Here is a 17193-nt window from a genome sequence, read left to right as displayed (position 1 = left end):
AAATCCTGGTTTGTCGCCCACCCTCCCCCCATCACGTCCATCTAGCACCAGAAATCTGACTTCCTGGGCAGTGGTTACAAAGCTGCAGCCTCCCTTTGCCCAGGGGTATCTTTACCTCAGTGTGGGAGGGGAGTGAGCCGGGGTGGGGGTGCACCCACGCGGCGGCGCAGGGAGGGATGGGCGTGGCCGGCGTGAATCCAGCCACACTGCCTGTCAGGTTTCTCTGTCGCCGTCCCGTCGACGGGCGGGCACCGAAATAGCAAGTGTCAAAGATACGATGACAACCGGGGCAGCGCGTCCCGAAAGTCCCATCCAGCGCGGTCCCCGCAGAACGCCCGCGCGCCTCCTCCCGCCGCTTCAAAGGGCCGGCTTGGCGGGGCAGGAAGCGGCGTCGGCGGCTGCGGGTCCCGCGAGGAGCGCGCGATTTCCTCCCGCGCTGCGCAGTTATCTCCGGAGCCGCCGCACGGCTCTCGGGAGAACGCGTTCTGCCCCCCACCCCGTGCTCCTCAACCCACCCACCTACTTCCTCCGGCTCCATACACTCGCAGGCGCGGAGCTGCCAAAAATTTCCACCCTCCGCCCCCCTCCCTAGCTAACTTCCTTCCAGCGTTTCCTGAGCTGGATGATCCTAGGATTTGTAAGACAGGAAAAAAAGGAAGGCGTGAGGGCGGGCAGGAGGGACAGGATGCTTGTTCTGCGCTCTGCCAAAGCCGTCTGAAGGCGAGACCCCAGGCCCAGGGCGCAGGACCCGCCGCACACCCCGGTCGGCTTCTCGCCCCGCGTCCTCTCCGGGGCACTCCGGAAGGCGGGGAGAGAGCGCGCCCTCCCTCCGAGGCGCGGGAGAAACGCCCGGAGACACTGCAGGAGCCTGTGAAAGTCCCTGGGACTCCCAGTGAGGAAGTGACACTCCCAGGCTAGCCGGCCCGCGGCTGCCAGTCTGCACGGCCTCGGCACGGCGGCCCCGGAGCGGCGCGGGGTGGATCTCAGGCTCTGCCGGCCCGCGCCTCGCGGGGTCCGTGCGCAGGGCCCCCCGCCCGGCTCCTTCCGTCCTGTCCTCCGATGCGGCCCCCCAGAGCCGCGGGGCAGCCGGTGATCTAGCCCGGGAGCCAGTCTCACAGCGGTGCCAAGCAGAGGGGCGGCGGAGACGGAGGGGCAGCCTCTTTGGGACTAACTCATGAAGAACAAGGGTGCCAAGCAGAAGCTGAAACGAAAGGGAGCCGCCAGCGCGTTTGGCTGTGACCTGACGGAGTATCTGGAAAGCTCGGGACAGGATGGTAATGTGTCTTGCTTGGCCCTTTCCCCCCTTCTTTGTGTTTGAGGGAGAGATGGACTGTCTTGGGTTGTGCTAGAATCGGTTCACAAGTTAATGTATTCCAGGCCTGTGCGCTCATTGCACTTTTTTTTTTTTTTTTTTAAGAACGTGAACTATTCCTAAGGTGCACAGGGCTGCCGTCCCGACGCGCAGAGGCAGCTGTGTCAATCCTTCCGTTGTTTCACATAAGCCGTTAATGGGTGGTACTGCCTCAAGTTTACCAGGCCACCTCTGGGGATGGGGGTGGAAGCTGCAGAGGTCCGGATCCTAAACTCTGTGTGTTGGAAGGGAGGGAGGAGGGGTGGACATGTGAGATGGTGATCAGTGGGCTTCCCTGGGTACAGAATCCTGACCGCCTTTGCTGTCCCTCCTGGGCTCTCCAATTTCGTCTGCTCACATCTTTTTTTATTATTGTGTTAGAAGGCAGTTGGGGGTGGGGGGTGGGGGAGGATCCTGGCTGAAGGAGTGGTTGCACAAACATTTCTGAATTTCTGAGCTGATGCCAAATATATAGTACCTCCACCCCCATTCCACAACCCCCCCACAAGACCTTTTCCCTCCTTTTGGCTAGCAGATTAACATTTGGTGTGTTAGACAAGAAGAGTGTTGTAAAAAGGTCAGAGGGCATTGATTTTTAAATAGTTTAGGGTAAGTGGAGAAAAGGAAAACTTCTCTGTTTTCAAGGTCAGATTGGGGGAAAAATGTTGGGGGGGGAATTCATTGGAGACAATTTAAACATTTGTTGGGGAAAGGGGAAAGAAAACTCTATCTAGATTTCAGTAACGGCGTTTGAGCTTGGAAGTGTTTAATCATAGGAAAGTTGGAAAATTGAGCATTAAATGACTCCTTTTGTAAGGTTGACTGGTTTTGCATTTACCCATGACAAAAAGGCCTTGTCTTTAGAAGCTTCAGTGAGAGGGAAAGTAGCCTGCTATATGGGCCATGTGTTTATACATAGATAGATATAACAAAGGGGAAAACAAGGGCTGTGTAACTGTGTGGAATTATTCTGCCCCCAGGAAAGTAATCTCAAAAACTATTTGATTAGTCCATATCAAATATGCATTTCAAAAACAGTGCAATGCTTTTATTTCACTTCCGTTTTGTTGTTGTTGTTGTTGTTGTTGTTGTTGTTGTTTTGGGAGACTCAGCACCACCTAGTAATTTGCAGTGGTGTGATATTCCTGTGGTATTCTAGAGTTCAGTCTGCTGTGTCATTAGGACAAATGGCTTAGTATTTTAGAGCTTGGAGAAGCATTTCAAAACTGACTCTTTTGAAATTGATAAATAACTGAATGATTCATTGAATCCTCAGCAACCATCTGGAGAGGTCGATTTGAGATAAAAATCACTTGGTTTGAGTTTTTTTGGATGTGAGGGAACTCTAAGTATGCCTCTTAATCACCATTGTCAGAAGTTTACAATGAAATGTTTTCCTTCACCTGTTGTTGTAGGGGCCTTCAAGTTAACCTCCAGGTAAACTAGGAATGCTCCTGGGATGCCACCTTTCACCATGTGGGTGTTATTCTGGCCCCTCCCTCAAAGCTATGAGAGTTGCATAGGGGCGCTTGCCAGCCTTGTTCATTCTTACAAACTAGTAGATCATAGAATGAGCCAGAACCCCAGGGTTCTGTGAAAATGCCTCAAAGGCAGCCTTAGGCAGCTGTTCTTTCACCTGCTTTGTATTTTGGGCTTCTGAATATGTTTCATTTCGACCAAAAAAAAGAAAAGAAAAGAAAGAAAAAGAAAAGAGACTACTGCTTAAAAGAATGGCGAATCAGTACCCAGTGCTCCCCACCCTGGGGAGGAGGAAAGGAAGCCCAGAGGGGTAAATTGGCCTGCCTAAGGTCCTACAGCTGATCATGAGGGATCAGAGGGCCCTCCCTGGCCTGTTAGGTTCCTCTGCCCTCACTGGCTTCTATGTCTAAGCCAACATTCTCTTCTAATGATATTTTCCCCCCAAATTGAAAGCAGACAGCCCTGCTACAGGATCGGCAAACTTTCAAGTTTGAGATGAGAGTTCAGCTTTGAAAGGAAAGGCAACTGACCCACTTACTGATCCACATACCGTTATTGTGCTACACGGAAATTACACATGCATAGTAAGCTGCTTATGTAAATAAGAGTAATTAGAATTTATTTTTTCCCACAGCTAAAACTAGTTGGATAGTTTTTTTTTTCCTGTGTTTGCTATAGTGTAGCATCAATGAACAAAGTCAGTGCTAATAGTTTTCTCTAAAGTAATGTTGCTTCTTTGTGGACTTTGTGAAACATGTATTGGTTCATAGACAAGGCCTGGACTCTGCTTCTGGGAGGAAAAGCTGAGCTGGGCACTGACCCATTGCCCACCACCTTGGAAGATCAGCCCAGATTGCTGAGGGTGACAAGTCAGTGTGGTAACTGGGAGCCAGGGGGCTGGAGAAAGTCTCCTTGGACTGACATCATGGTTACTGAACTTCAAAGGTCAAAGGTGGTGCAGTGGGCCTGCATTGAGACAGGAAAAATAGATTCAAATCTGGGAGAAGGGAAGACCAGAGAAGGGATGCAGAGAGCCCCTGTCCTTGGACAGGGAAGGAAAGCCCTGAGCTGGAGTGGAGGAGAAAGTGGGTGATGATGAGCTATGCTCAGGCCATCTAAACATAGGGAAGCTACATGCCTGAGTGGGAACTCTGGGCAGACAAGGGCTGAAGACAGAGAATGATGTCATATACTTCTGTAATTTGCTGAGGCTCAGCCCTACTACTTTGAGTTGGACAAATCCGATAAGACCGGGTGTGTGGTTTACAAATAGGTGTTCAGCTTAGGGCAGACATTGCTCAGGGCCAGTTGTCAACTTTAATCTTTGGGAAGCTGATGAAAAACAGAAACCGCTTCCTTAGAATTACACACACACACACACACACACACCCATGTATACAGTTTTTGCAGGTATCTTCATAGACACCAATTTCAATTTCAGAGCCTGCTCTGATCACCCCTTGCTAGTTACACAGTGGGGCCTGATATGCAGGTCCAATTTTCCCCCTTCTTTGACCACTTTTCTCTAGCCTGGTAAGAAGAGAGCACTAGGAATATACAAGCTCAGCCTGGTAAGAACACTCAAAAATGGCATGAAGTGGCTCCTGGCAGACTTGGCCAGAGCCTCTTTCACTTCCCTTCCAACACAGTGGCTGCTGCCCCCAACCCCCAGCTCTCCCCTGGGAACCAGCTAACTTTCTCTTCCTGTCTGGAATAGAGGGAGATCATCCCTTCTTTACTGCTGCTGCTGCTGAAAATAGTATAGCTTTTTTCTTTTCTTGACCACTGAATAAGAAGGCCCTTGCTTGCAGCTGTTTAAGGGAAACCACATCATGTTCCTCCCTGTGGTTGGAAGGTTGTGGGTGAAGCTCTGCAAAGTGATAGTGTGCCCATGGTTGTTTCGTACCTCTACTTTATACGCCAAGTGTTCTGGGTCTTCTAGTAGAGCTTGAAGATGGTTGGGGCCAGGAGCTAATAGACAAGAGAGTGTTGCAGGGAAACTCATCTTCTTTCTCTGGGTTGTCTTGATTTTAATGGCTGAGGATTTTCTTGCTCCTCTGAGCAATCTTTGTTCATTTTACCCACTTCCTGGTAAAAAGTGATATCGAGCTTCCAAGATGAAAACAAGAAGGAGCAAGAGTTGTGCCAAAAAGGGCTGGGCCACATGCAGCTTCTTCACTGCACAAACTGGGTCCAATTCTTGCCCTTTAAGAAGTTTCTCATTCAAAACGTAGTAGAGGCCACCGTTGTCAGGGACATTTTGAAGCAAGCATCTTCACCGCCTATGTACTTCCCAAGCTGTATTATGTGAAGCTACATTACTGTGTGAGTTATGCCATTTACAGCAAGGTAGTCAGGAAACCATCTCATGAAGTCCGTAAGGACCAAACACCCCCATCTCGATTTACATGTGCAGGTGCTGCCCGACAGCCTCCACCAAAGCCCATGTAAGGAGCCGAGTCCCTAAGGGCTGAAGAAAAACTGTCCTCTGGAGAAAAATAAAATGGAAGCTGCACTTAAAAAATTAAAAGGTGGTATTGCTTGCTCTGGCCCCGTGGCTTTCGATAATGGCAACACATTAGAATTACCTGAGAGCTTTAAGAAAAAAATGCTGATGCTCAGGCCCCTCTCAGAACAATGAAATCAGAGTCTCTCCTAGAAGATGTGGATACGTAGGCAGCATTGTAATCCGTGCTCGGATTACAGACTGTTTTCACCTGGATAGGCAGCCTTAGCCATTCAGAATGTACCTTCTGAATGTTTGATAAGAACTGTCAGCCTTTTTATTCCTAAAAACTTTTTCCTAGTTCTTACGACACTGGAAAAAATATATTAACATACATATGACATATCTTTCATACATAATGTATATGTTTGATTTGAGGCATGACCAAGTGAGAGTTCATAACAAATAAATGCTCATTACAAATATGATTTTAAGCATGATGAGAGTAAGCCCAGGTATTTCAAATAACAAGGATAAGGCAATGGGAACTTTTAGATGTGGCTCTTCTACATTTCTGAGGCTAAATAATTCTCTCATTTTGTTTATCTATTTAACAAATATTTATGAAGGCACTGTGGTAGGTACTGTGGGGAAAAAAAAGTGGGCTGCAGGCTCAAGAAAGTTACAGTCTAAGGGATATGAACAAACTTTCAGATTAATTAAGCTTTGAAGTTAGCTGTCATAGCTGAAGGAAAAGCTGAAGAAGAAAATTCGAAAGCTTTGATCTCCAATTAAATAGACAAGGTACTCAAACATCAACAGCAGCAAAGTCTTAGCAAAGAGGGTAAATATTTTCTGTTTAAAATAAGATTTAACCTTGAATGGAGAACAAAGGCAGGGGTTTTCTCTTTGGCTTAGCTACTTCCTTCTCAGCAGCTTGCCTGGAACATCATGATCACACCTTCCCTGACTAATTCTTCATCCTTCAGGTCTCAGCTTTGGAAGATTCTGGAAACCTTCTCCGATCCTCCCTACTGGGGAATAACCCCATTCAGAGTTTTGGAACCTTACTGCTTGGGATAGAATTCCAACTTTGCTTGTTCACGGCTGAGTGACCCTAGAGCCAGTTACTTACCCTCCCTGGATCTCAGTGTCCCCACTCATGAAATGACGAAAATAGGATTGATATGAAAATAAATGAGTTAATATGGGTGAAGCACTTAGCAGAGGGCAAGCACATGGTACACCATAAGTGTAGCTATTATCATGGCACGCCGAGTTTACCCTAGCATCTCCCCCTGCCATCCGGGACTGTGTGGATACGGCTCCAATTAAATGAGTAAATGATATGATTAGATGGGGCTAATCCATCACTGAAATAAACAGGAAGCAGGTTGCTTGCCCTACTGAGTGGAGAAGCCAATTTATGCAGAGATTTCTCAGAGTTACTGTGGGGTAGATCATCCGTATACACTCAGGTCAGTCTAAAACTAAAGGGCCCTCAAGAGACCCGAGAAAGACAGCCACAGCCGGGTGCAGTGGCTCCTGCCTGTAATCCCAGCACTTTGGGAGGCTGAGGTGGGTGGATCACTTGAGGTCAGGAGATTGAGACAGCCTGACCAACATGAAGAAACCCTGTCTCTACTAAAAATACAAAAAAACTAGCCAAATGTGGTGTAGGGCACCTGTAATCCCAGCTAGTTGGAAGGCTGAGGCAGGAGAAATCGCTTGAACCCAGGACGTGGAGGTTGCAATGATCCAAGATCGCACCATTGTACTCCAACCTGGGTGACAAAAAAAGAAAGAAAGGCCCAGCCACTGCTGAGTCCAGCAGAACTGAAGCAGAAGTCAGGTCCTGGATGAGGAGCTTGTAGAGTGAGAACAGAAACTTTGTGGGCTTGAGTATAGAGGGACATCCCCACATTTGGGCTCCCAGAGTGAAACAGGAAGAACAGAAAAAGGAGAATTCGGTTTTAAACGTGGAGCAAACTGACTGGCTAACTTGAGGCTGAGCTGTAACTTACTCTGTGTAGTCTGGAGATGACAACCCACACACAGAACAGAAACAGCCACTTCCACATGCCTCCCTCTGCCCACTCTTTAGACCTCTGCCAAGAGCCCCTGGGCCACAGGGACAGCCTCACCCTTCCTCCTCCCCTGTCCACCCCCACTGGCTGCCACCCAGATGCCTTCCAGCCTCAGGAGGCCCAGGCATTGGGGCTGCTAAGAAAGCCCACTCCCTTGTTGCCCCAGCCCTATCCTGGAGCTAAGAACCATCCGTGGGGTGAGGGAGAGCTGAAGGCCTGCTCTTGGTGCTGGGACAGAGGGAAACATGTTGAAACTAGGAACACATTTTCCCATAGCTGATGCTGTGAGCAGTGGACAAACTCTCCAGTGCCATTAGAGCTGTAGTTTTTGATGCATTGGTTTTATCCTTCTCCCCACCTTAACCCATTGGGCATCTGTGGGCTAGCCTGGAAACCTTTTCTGTAGGGTGGGAGCAGGTGTGAGGGGAAACACACTCCAAATTCCAGAAGTTGATCAAAACAGTTCTGAAGCACTTGCTGGGGACTGTTTGTTACCAGGAATCACCTTACTGCAGAGAATTTCCTGGGCTTTTGTGGCTGTGAGTGAGGCTCTGCAGCAGTGCGTGGGGAAAGGGGATGGGGCTCTAACTTCCAGGACTCTGGGCATAAGAACAGTCACTGCCCTGCCACCTCCCTTGCCATTAGCTAAGTCTAGCTAACGATTCTGGAACAAAGTAGTGATAGACTCTTCTAGTTGGGGCTACCCATTGCTCATTTCCTCCAGAACAGAACACACTCACGCCAAGCCGCCTTTCCCACCCTGGCCTCTGGGTCTCAGGACTCCACTTCCTTCTAGAGGTTCCTTCAGACCAGTCTTGAGGCCCGGGAACATGGAATTAGCATTTTTCACATTCAGTGCTTGCTGTGGATTTAAGCCAATGTGACATTTTCCCACCTATCCCCAAGTTTCAAGTTATTTTTTCTTTTTTGCCTGTGGGTACATGTCCCACCCAATTTCCTGATCTGTTTTCCCCTATGCCCCAACACAAATGCCACTCTTGAGTTGAACTGATCTTGATATTTCTCCCGCAAGGGGCTGGCTTCAAGTACTGATTGAGTGAGTGCCACAGCCTGCTAGAACTTCAGGAGTCTGGATAGCACTCCTTGTCCCTCTAGTCTTTGCCTCAGTACACAATTTCAACTAAGTCTTCAAATTTAAAACCCCTGAAAACAAACAGGCTGACTGTAATTCAGAGGAGAATAAGTGTTGGTACTAGATTGTTTTTCTAAGAGCAGATTTTGATAGAGAAAGATGGAAACATCAGCCTGCTGGATGGCTGAAGGGAAGAGGAGGAAGAGGAGGTCTCTTAGAGGAAGAGAAAGGACTTAGACATGAAGGCTGAGTCCCAAATCAGGCCTCCTTGTTATTTTCATTGGTAGTAAGAGCTACTTATCTGTGTTGATTGCTTACTCTGCCAGTCACTTTACACATGCAAAGTAATATTTCAATATCTTTAAGAATTAGGCATTTTAATCCCTATTTTACAAAAGAGAAAACTGAGTGATTTAACCAAGTGATGCCGAGATGATAGAGATGGGAAAGGCAGAACTGAAATAAAGATCTGTTTGACTCCTGAGACCATGGTCTCAGGCATGAATCACATCTCCTAGGATAGCATATTTCATAATTTGGCATTAACAGTTTTGCCCCAACCTATGAAAGATGATTTTTTTCCCTTTGTTTTTCCCCCAGCCTAAACCATGATGAGTCATAATAACAATGGCCATTTGAAAGCACTTTACCCTCTGCAAGGTGCATTTCACACACAAATATCTAAACCTACCAGCTTTGAAGCCCAACCATACCCCATCTTTTCCTCCCAGGTCCCTTGCCCACTGCAGCCACATCTTCTTCACTTCTTGGAATACTGACTGCTTTAGGGTCAGGGTACCCAATTTATTATGCATTTTACCTGTTGTCTTGTTCTCTAACACTTTGTGTATGCAAATCGATTGTGAGTTCCCCTGAAGGCAGATATCAGAGCTCACTGTGGCCCTCTCAGGGTGAGCCCCATGTGGGACTCGCAGCAGTTGACTCATTGACCCTAGTTCCTCCTTCAGAAAACCAGTATTCATGCCCTTCTGTGAAGCTCAGGACAAGGGACACCACTGATGTGCTGGATTATCAGGAATCTAATTGCTTAATGGTCCTCAGGGGTTCACAGCTACTGCCAAATAGAAACTGACTCAGGCTTTGCACAGAACTCCCCAGAAACACTGCCTTTCCTAGTGCCTCACCAGTCATTCCTTGGTATGAACCACATTCTTGGCGAGGCCCCAGAACCAACTGAGTTTGTGGGATCGAGTCTCAGGCACTCTTTGTTCTTGTTTAAGCTTGGTTGATGCATACCAGGCCCTGGTACCACGCCCATGGCCTGATGCTGGCCCAGAATGCCTTGCAGGCCCCCTTCCTACCACCACTGGAAGGGGGTGTTTCCTCCCCCAAAAGCAAACATATACCAGCTCTCACTGTTACGAACACTAGAAAACAGCTTGACATAGAAGCTAGGATTCTGACAAACCGTAAATAAATCTATAGCTATGTGAAGGCAGTTGAGCTAATTTGGGTGATTAAGCATATTTCTTTCCCCAGCTCTTTTCACGTGTTTGTATTTTGTTTTTTGAGATGGAGTCTCACACTGTAGTTCACACTGGAGTGCAATGGCGCCATCTCGGCTCACTGCAACCTCCACCTCGCGGGTTCAAGCAGTTCTCCTGCCTCAGCCTCCCAAGTAGCTGGGATTGCAGGTGCCTGCCACTGTGGCCAGCTAATTTTTTGTATTTTTAGTAGAGACGGGGTTTCACTATGTTAACCAGGCTGGTCTCAAACTCCTGACCTTGTGATTTGCCTGCCTCAGCCTCCCAAAGTGCTGGGATTGCAGGCATGAGCCACTGCACTTGGCCTCTTTTTATGTTTTTAATAAGAATCTATCTGGAGTGGGACTTTCAATTCAATGCAACAAGTATGTAATAGAATTCTAAGGTGCCAGACACTGTTGGGTTTACAGTGATGCTCTCAAGTTGCTTTTGACCTAAAGTATTCAGAGGGAAAACAACTAAAAGAAGTACAAAGAAGAATGGAATGAGGGCTGTAGAAGATGACCAAGCAGGGGACATGCACATGTGAGGCAGCTGAGAGAGAAAGAACCATCAGACAGTGGGGGGTTTTCACCAGGGGAAAAATCAATAAAACTATAAAACAAATATCATCTGACTGAGTATGACAGAGCTATGGGAGGATAGGGTGGTTGGTCTCTAGGAGCAGGAAACCACAGGGTTTGGCCTGACACTTAGGAAAGTAAAACACTTAGGTTCCAGTTGGAATTGCTCACACCTTTCTGCACCCTGGGGAAGAAGAGCCCTAAAATCTGGGAAAGGTAGTTGAGGGTACTTAGAATGGTGAGGCTGAGACTGGCTGGGGTGACAGAAGCCTGCCTTCAGCTGCAGGGGAGTGAACCTACCCTCCGGAGAGGGCAAACCAGCTGATAATAACAAGAGTGGCCTTTGATTTGGCTTATCATGGCTTTGTCTGTCCCCTGCCCAAGCACAGAAGAATGAGGAATTCTGTTAAAATTAACTGGACATGGTGGTGGGCGCCTGTAATCCCAGCTACTTGGGAGGCTGAGGCAAAAGAATTGCTTGAAACCCAGAGGCAGAGGTTGCAATGAGCTGAGATCGCGCCACTGCACTCCAGTCTGGATGATAGAGTGAGACTTTGTCTCAAAAAAAAAAAAAAAAAAGATGAAACTTTTAAAAATGTGTGGAAAGTTTTGTTTTGTCCATGTTTTATAAATGAGGACCAACTCAGAGAGGTTAAGTAGCTTGCTTCATGTCACCCTGTCAGGAAGCAGGAGAAGCAAGACTCCAGTTGTGTCTGTCCAACATTAAATTCTCCTTCCTTGGTTTTGTCTGCCCTCGACCTAACCAGACACAGCTATGCTAGCAGTAAAACAGGTCTGATACGCAGAGCTCCATTTTGCCATGCATTGCCAAGGTGATAAGTTCAGTAGGATTTAGTTAGGCTTAATAAAACTTCTGGCAATTTAGTTCCCATCCCCAGTTTTTCAAAGGAAAACACTTAGGTTCCAAATACCAGGATTCTAAACAGAGAGCATGCCCTGTTACCATAAGTAGCCCCTTCCACCACTTCTTTTCCATCTGTTTCCTGCATGCTGAGTATTATTGGGAAACAATGATGTCAATTCTTCCATATAAATCTACACCTCCCTGCCGGCCCCTCCCCTACAATGCATATTTTTGTTCCTCTTTCTGGCTTTTGTCTTGCTGTTCTTTTAAGGACTCATGCTTTTGGCAACAATTGTTGCCTTTCTTTTTAATAAGTTTTAGCTATTTAAGCTTTATCATGGCCTTCAAAGTGCACATGCTTTTGGGGGCCTATATTTGTTAAATCCTTTGTTTGGCTAGTAGCTAGAATATGAGCTTGTGCTAATGGAGAAGAGCCATTTTGCCTTCTGGAAAAGCAAAGCCAAATGTAGGTCTCTGAATCAAGATCAGAGCTGAGGACAGAAACACAATGCTTGGGTTGGGGGTCCTGTGGGGCTGCATTAAAGCTGTAGCTGACCTGGGCACGGAGCCTATAGCTGAAGCCCAAGAGACTATCCCCTTCAAGTAATCTGTAAAGGTCCTGTTTTCCCGCTTCTTAAACCTGACTTCCAAATGGGGTATGGTTTCCTCAGTTCTCCTTTCTTTAGTACCTCTAAAGACAATTTAGTTTCAGATAGAAAGGATGAGTAGTTCCCTGGGTACAGTATGAGTTTTGAATTCTGAGTCCAGGAATTCTGGACCTCTCCTGTTAATCCTTGGGCAGCATTTCTCAAACTTGGCATGAGAAAGACTAAAAATGTAGTTATTACTTTTAATTTTTAATTTTAAAATTAAATATTAGTCAAATTTAGTATACTACTAGAGATGCTCTTTAAATCCCCTTTTGGACTCCTTGAGACAAAACGGACGTCTAATAAAAGTTTTCCAATGGGTCTGGGCACAGTGGCTCACGCCTTTTATCCCAGCATTTTGGGAGGCAAGGTGGGTGGATCACTTAAGGTCAGGAATTCGAGACCAACCTGGCCAACATCGTGAAACCCCATTTCTACTAAAAAAAAAAAAAAAAAAAAAAATACAAAAATTAGCCAGGTTTGGTGGCATACACCTGTAATCCTAGCTACATGGAAGGCTGAGGCAGGAGAATTGCTTGAACCTGGGAGGCAGAGGTTGCAGTGAATGAGCCAAGATCTGGCCATTGCACTTCAGCCTGGGCGACAGTGTGAGACTCCATCTCAAAAAAAAGATTTTCAAATGGGTATTTGCATAGGTTGTGCAGTGTCCGGGTCCAGGGAGAGCATGTGATTCTACTGAATGGGTTCCATAGTTTATAGGGCAGCAAGCTGTAAAGTACTGCTGCAAGTCAGGATTCTGAGGTCCAGTTCCTCATGGATTTTGGTCTGGGGTGGGAAATCTGCATTTTAAAGATGAGCTCCAGGTGATCTCATATCCTTGGCCTACTGATCTCACTTTGAGAAACACTGACTTAGCACATGGAAAGAGGCAGCTAAGTGAAATGACATGACTTTTATTTTCTTCATTATACTTTTATATTGCCCAACATTTCAACAGTGAAGATACATTTTTATCTCTTAAATCAGAAAGAAAAGAATTCTAAAATTATTGTAGGAATAGTGTGTCTTGAGTCAATGGCTTTTTTAAAACACCCTTTGTTTCAATCCTTATTTTTAGGAAAAAAAAAAAAAAAAAAGAAAATGAAGTCTTAGGTTTTTTTCCTGCCTTAATAGATACAGTATAGTGAAGCCAATTAATTTTTCCTCTGAGAAGCAGTATAGCGGGGTGGTTGAGCATATGGTTTATTTGCTGATAGACTACCATGGTTCAAATTCCAGCTCTACCACAAGCTAGGTTTGTGACCATGAACAAGCTTACCAAACCTCTCTATGCCTCAGTTTCCTCATCTGTGAAGTGGAGATTAGGATAATGGTACCTACCATATAGAGTCAATATGAGCATTAAAGGAACTAGCGCACTGATTGGAATTTAGCAAACCTTCCGTACACGTTAACCACAGTTATCGTTCCCCTGATGATTGGAAATCTTACCCTGTTTCAACTTCATTACTAAAAGTATGGTTCCTGGGTTATGCTACAGATGTGGAAGTTGAGAAAGCCGAGAACAAATGTTCCAAGGCTCCCATCTCTCCCTAGGGGCTTCTTTAAGAAATTCTCTTATATACACACAATTATTTATTTCTCTTTGTTCTACGCATAAAAAATACTAGTTTTAAGATTCTTTTTTTTTTTTTTTTTTTTTTTTTTTGAGACGGAGTTTCGCTCTTGTTACCCAGGCTGGAGTGCAATGGCGCGATCTCGGCTCACCGCAACCTCCGCCTCCTGGGTTCAGGCAATTCTCCTGCCTCAGCCTCCTGAGTAGCTGGGATTACAGGCACGCGCCACCACGCCCAGCTAGTTTTTTTGTATTTTTAGTAGAGACGGGGTTTCACCATGTTGACCAGGATGGTCTCGATCTCTCGACCTCGTGATCCACCCGCCTCAGCCTCCCAAAGTGCTGGGATTACAGGCTTGAGCCACCACGCCCGGCTTAGTTTTAAGATTCTAATCTGTTGATAAATATATCTGGGGTGGGAATGTGGCAAACTTTCTAAGTTTTATGTTTTTAGAAATTAGGAAAGGAAAATAATCTAAAAATAATTCCTCTTTCCTTATAAAGTTGATGGTAAAAGGCTATAATCACAGTGACAGCCATCCAGCCTGCTAGTTTCCATCCATATTTCAGGAGCGTTATACATATGGCAATCAAGCCTGTTTCCATCATTGATGGAACAATGTAAGTCCTGGATTTTTCCTGGGCCATGTGACATCTCACATATTCCTATTTATTTGCCCCAAAACTGCATTTTGGAAGTTGACAGAATGAGGGAAATCTGGCTTGAGAGTGAATCAAAGTATGAATTAACTGCAAAAAAAATTTTTTTTTCAATGCTCAATCTTACGCTGTAGGAACAGCAGCAGCAAGGGATCCATCCCACACTCTTCAGGACTGGAGTCACACATGGAGTGTTGTCTTTATCCTGGAGCTGCATTTTAACCTGGAGTCTTGTACACAGAATTATATTTAGAAAGGTGATCAGAAGAGTGAAAGATTGTAAAATGCTGCAGATGACAAATGAAATTGCTGAAAATGTTTATTACACACAAGTAAAAGCTGCTTCCTTTGCAGACGTGACCATGCTGGCCTCTCTGGGTTGTTGTTACCACAAACTTAACGGCTTAAAACAATACAAATCTATTATCCTACAGTTTTCGTAAGTTAGAAGTCCAACACAGCTGTTGCTAAAGTCAATGTGCAAGGTGTATTTCTGGAGACTCTAGGGAAGAGTCCATTTCCTTGCCTTTTCCAGCTTCCAGAAACCACCCACATTCCTTGGCTCCTGGCACCTTCCTCCATCCATCTTCAAAGCTAGCCATATCACATCTCTTCCACCATTTGTCCAAAGTCATGTCTCTCTCTTCCCACAGCTGGGAAAGCTTCTCTACTTTTAAGGACTCATGTGATCAGATGAAGCCTACTTGTATGATACAGGATACCATCCCCATCTCAAGGTCCTTCACCTAATCACATCTGTAAAGTCCCTTTGTATAGAAGGTAACATATTCACAGGTCCCAGGGATTACGGCATGAACATCTTTAAGGGGCATTATACTGCTTACCGCTCTCACTCTCCAGAAATGTAAGCAGTATATAAAAACAAACAAACAAACAAAACCCCTCCTCAATCTTAGGGTATAGGAACAGCAGCAGAGCATACAGATCAAAGGATCCATCCTACACTCTTCAGGACTGGAGTCACACACAGAGCATTGTCTTTATTCTGGAGCTGCATTTTAACACCAAAGCTTGTACTGGGCAAATTGGGCAAACTCTTCATACCTAATGACCTTTGAAATCTTCCCCAGTTCCTAAACGTGGTCATCATATGATTTTAAAAATCATTATATGACTTCTTTTTTTAAATTTTAGACAGGGTCTTGCTTTGTCACCCAGGCTGGAGTGTAGTGGTACAGTCTTGGCTCACTGCAGTCTTGATTTCCTGGACTCAAGTGATCCTCCTGCCTCATCCCCACAAGAAGCTGGGATTACAGGCACACACCCCCATACCCAGCTAATTTTTGTATTTTTTGTAAAGACAAGATTTCACCATGTTGCCGAGGCTGGTCTCAAACTCCTGGACCCGAGAATTCCACCTACCTACCTACCTTGGCCGTTGTGACCGGCCAATTATATTATTATTTTAATCCAGTTTGGTACACTGTTAGTAATACTCCCTAAATTCCATTTCTGACTCCTTGAAACAAAGTAGACAAACAGAAAGCCCTGTATGTCATGGTTTGTGAAGAATATGTCATTCTACTAAACGAGTATCTAGTTGTAGACTGCAAGTGTAAAGTGCTGCTGGCCTGACAGTAATATGTGTTCAGCCCTGTTGACTGCTGAGGGAGCCACAGAAGTGCTGGAATCACAGCTCCCATCAATAGAGAACTTGCGTCTTGCCAGGCCCTGTACAAATGTTAACTTGTGTGTCTCTGAAAACAGCCCTAGGAGGCAGAAATTATTAATGTCTCTATTTTTCAGAGAAGAAAATCGATGTTGGGTGCACTGGCTCATACCAGTATTCCCAGCACTTTGGGAGGTTAAGGCAGGAGAGTTATTTGAACTCATGAGTTCAAGATGAGCCTGGATAATATGACAAAACTCTGTCTCTACAAAAAAAAAAATACATAAAAAAATACAAAAATTAGACAGGCAGGGTGGTTCAGGGCTGTGGTCCCAGCTACTCGAGAGGCTGAGGTGGGAGGATTGCTTGAACCCAGGAGGTCAAAGCTGCAGTGAGCTGTGATAGTGCCACTGCACTCCAGCCTGGGTGACAGAGTGAGACTCTGTCCAAAAGAAAAACCATCCCCCCCGACCCCCACCCCGCCACCACAGTGGAAAAGTTGTCTTCCACGAAACCAGTCCTTGGTGCCAAAAAGGTTGGGAACCACTGTCTTAGACAACCATCATTTAGCGAGAGCACTTTGAGTTAGGTAATGCTGTTGTAAATGCTCACATGCCTCGGAAGGTTAAAGGCGCTATCAACTGTTTTTTTAAATCTCAGGTCTCAAAAAAGAAAACAAAGTAAAACAGAATCTCAGAGAAGTGAGGTGATGTGCCCAAAACCACATAGCTGTTACTTGGCAATGCTAGGCTTCAATCAAAGTCCTCTCTCAGTCCATTACACTACATGGTTCCTTTCTAAACTATCCCCCCATCAAGTTGACTGGCATTCACAGGAGAAGCAGCTAGAGAACAATAGATCATGTCGGGTAACTGCATGCTTCGGCCACACAGGGAGCCCAGGCTCAGTCTTTCAGGGGTCAAAAGAGAAAACCAGTTAGGGACTTGGTCTGGAAGAGTTTCCAGGAGAGCAGCCAGAGATGACACAAGAACATTCTGTGGTCACCCAGTGGTGTGCAAGAAAGGAAATCCAGAATCCAGGGCACATTCTTAACCAAGTGATTCACCCTCCAGGGAGTTCTTACCTTGGTAATATGGCATAGACTGTGGGCCCCCAAATCTCAGGCTGCAAACAGGTATGGTCCCTGGTCCTTTAGGAACCAGGCTGCACAGTAGGAGGTGAGCGGCAGGCAAGGGAGCATTACTGCCTGAGCTCTGCTTCCTGTCAGATCAGCGGCATTTCTCAAAGGAGCGCAAACCATATTGTGAACTGCGCACAAGGGATTTCA

General features: G+C 45.9%; 1 protein-coding gene across 1 annotated transcript in view; it reads left to right on the top strand.

Moving 5' to 3' along the window:
- Window positions 1-650: 650 nt before the first annotated feature.
- Window positions 651-17193, top strand: part of ARHGAP31 (Rho GTPase activating protein 31) — a 116452-nt gene continuing 99909 nt past the window's right edge. Inside the window, exon 1 of the mRNA XM_003935420.4 lies at window positions 651-1274. Coding sequence (XP_003935469.3) covers window positions 1175-1274 — 100 coding nt within the window. The 5' untranslated portion in view covers window positions 651-1174. The remainder of the gene's footprint in view (window positions 1275-17193) is intronic.

The sequence above is a fragment of the Saimiri boliviensis genome, chromosome 8, assembly GCF_048565385.1.
Source record: "Saimiri boliviensis isolate mSaiBol1 chromosome 8, mSaiBol1.pri, whole genome shotgun sequence".
Lineage (NCBI taxonomy): Eukaryota > Metazoa > Chordata > Mammalia > Primates > Cebidae > Saimiri > Saimiri boliviensis.
The sequence above is the reverse complement of the archived record's forward strand: the minus strand, read 5'-3'. Positions and strand labels throughout refer to the sequence as shown.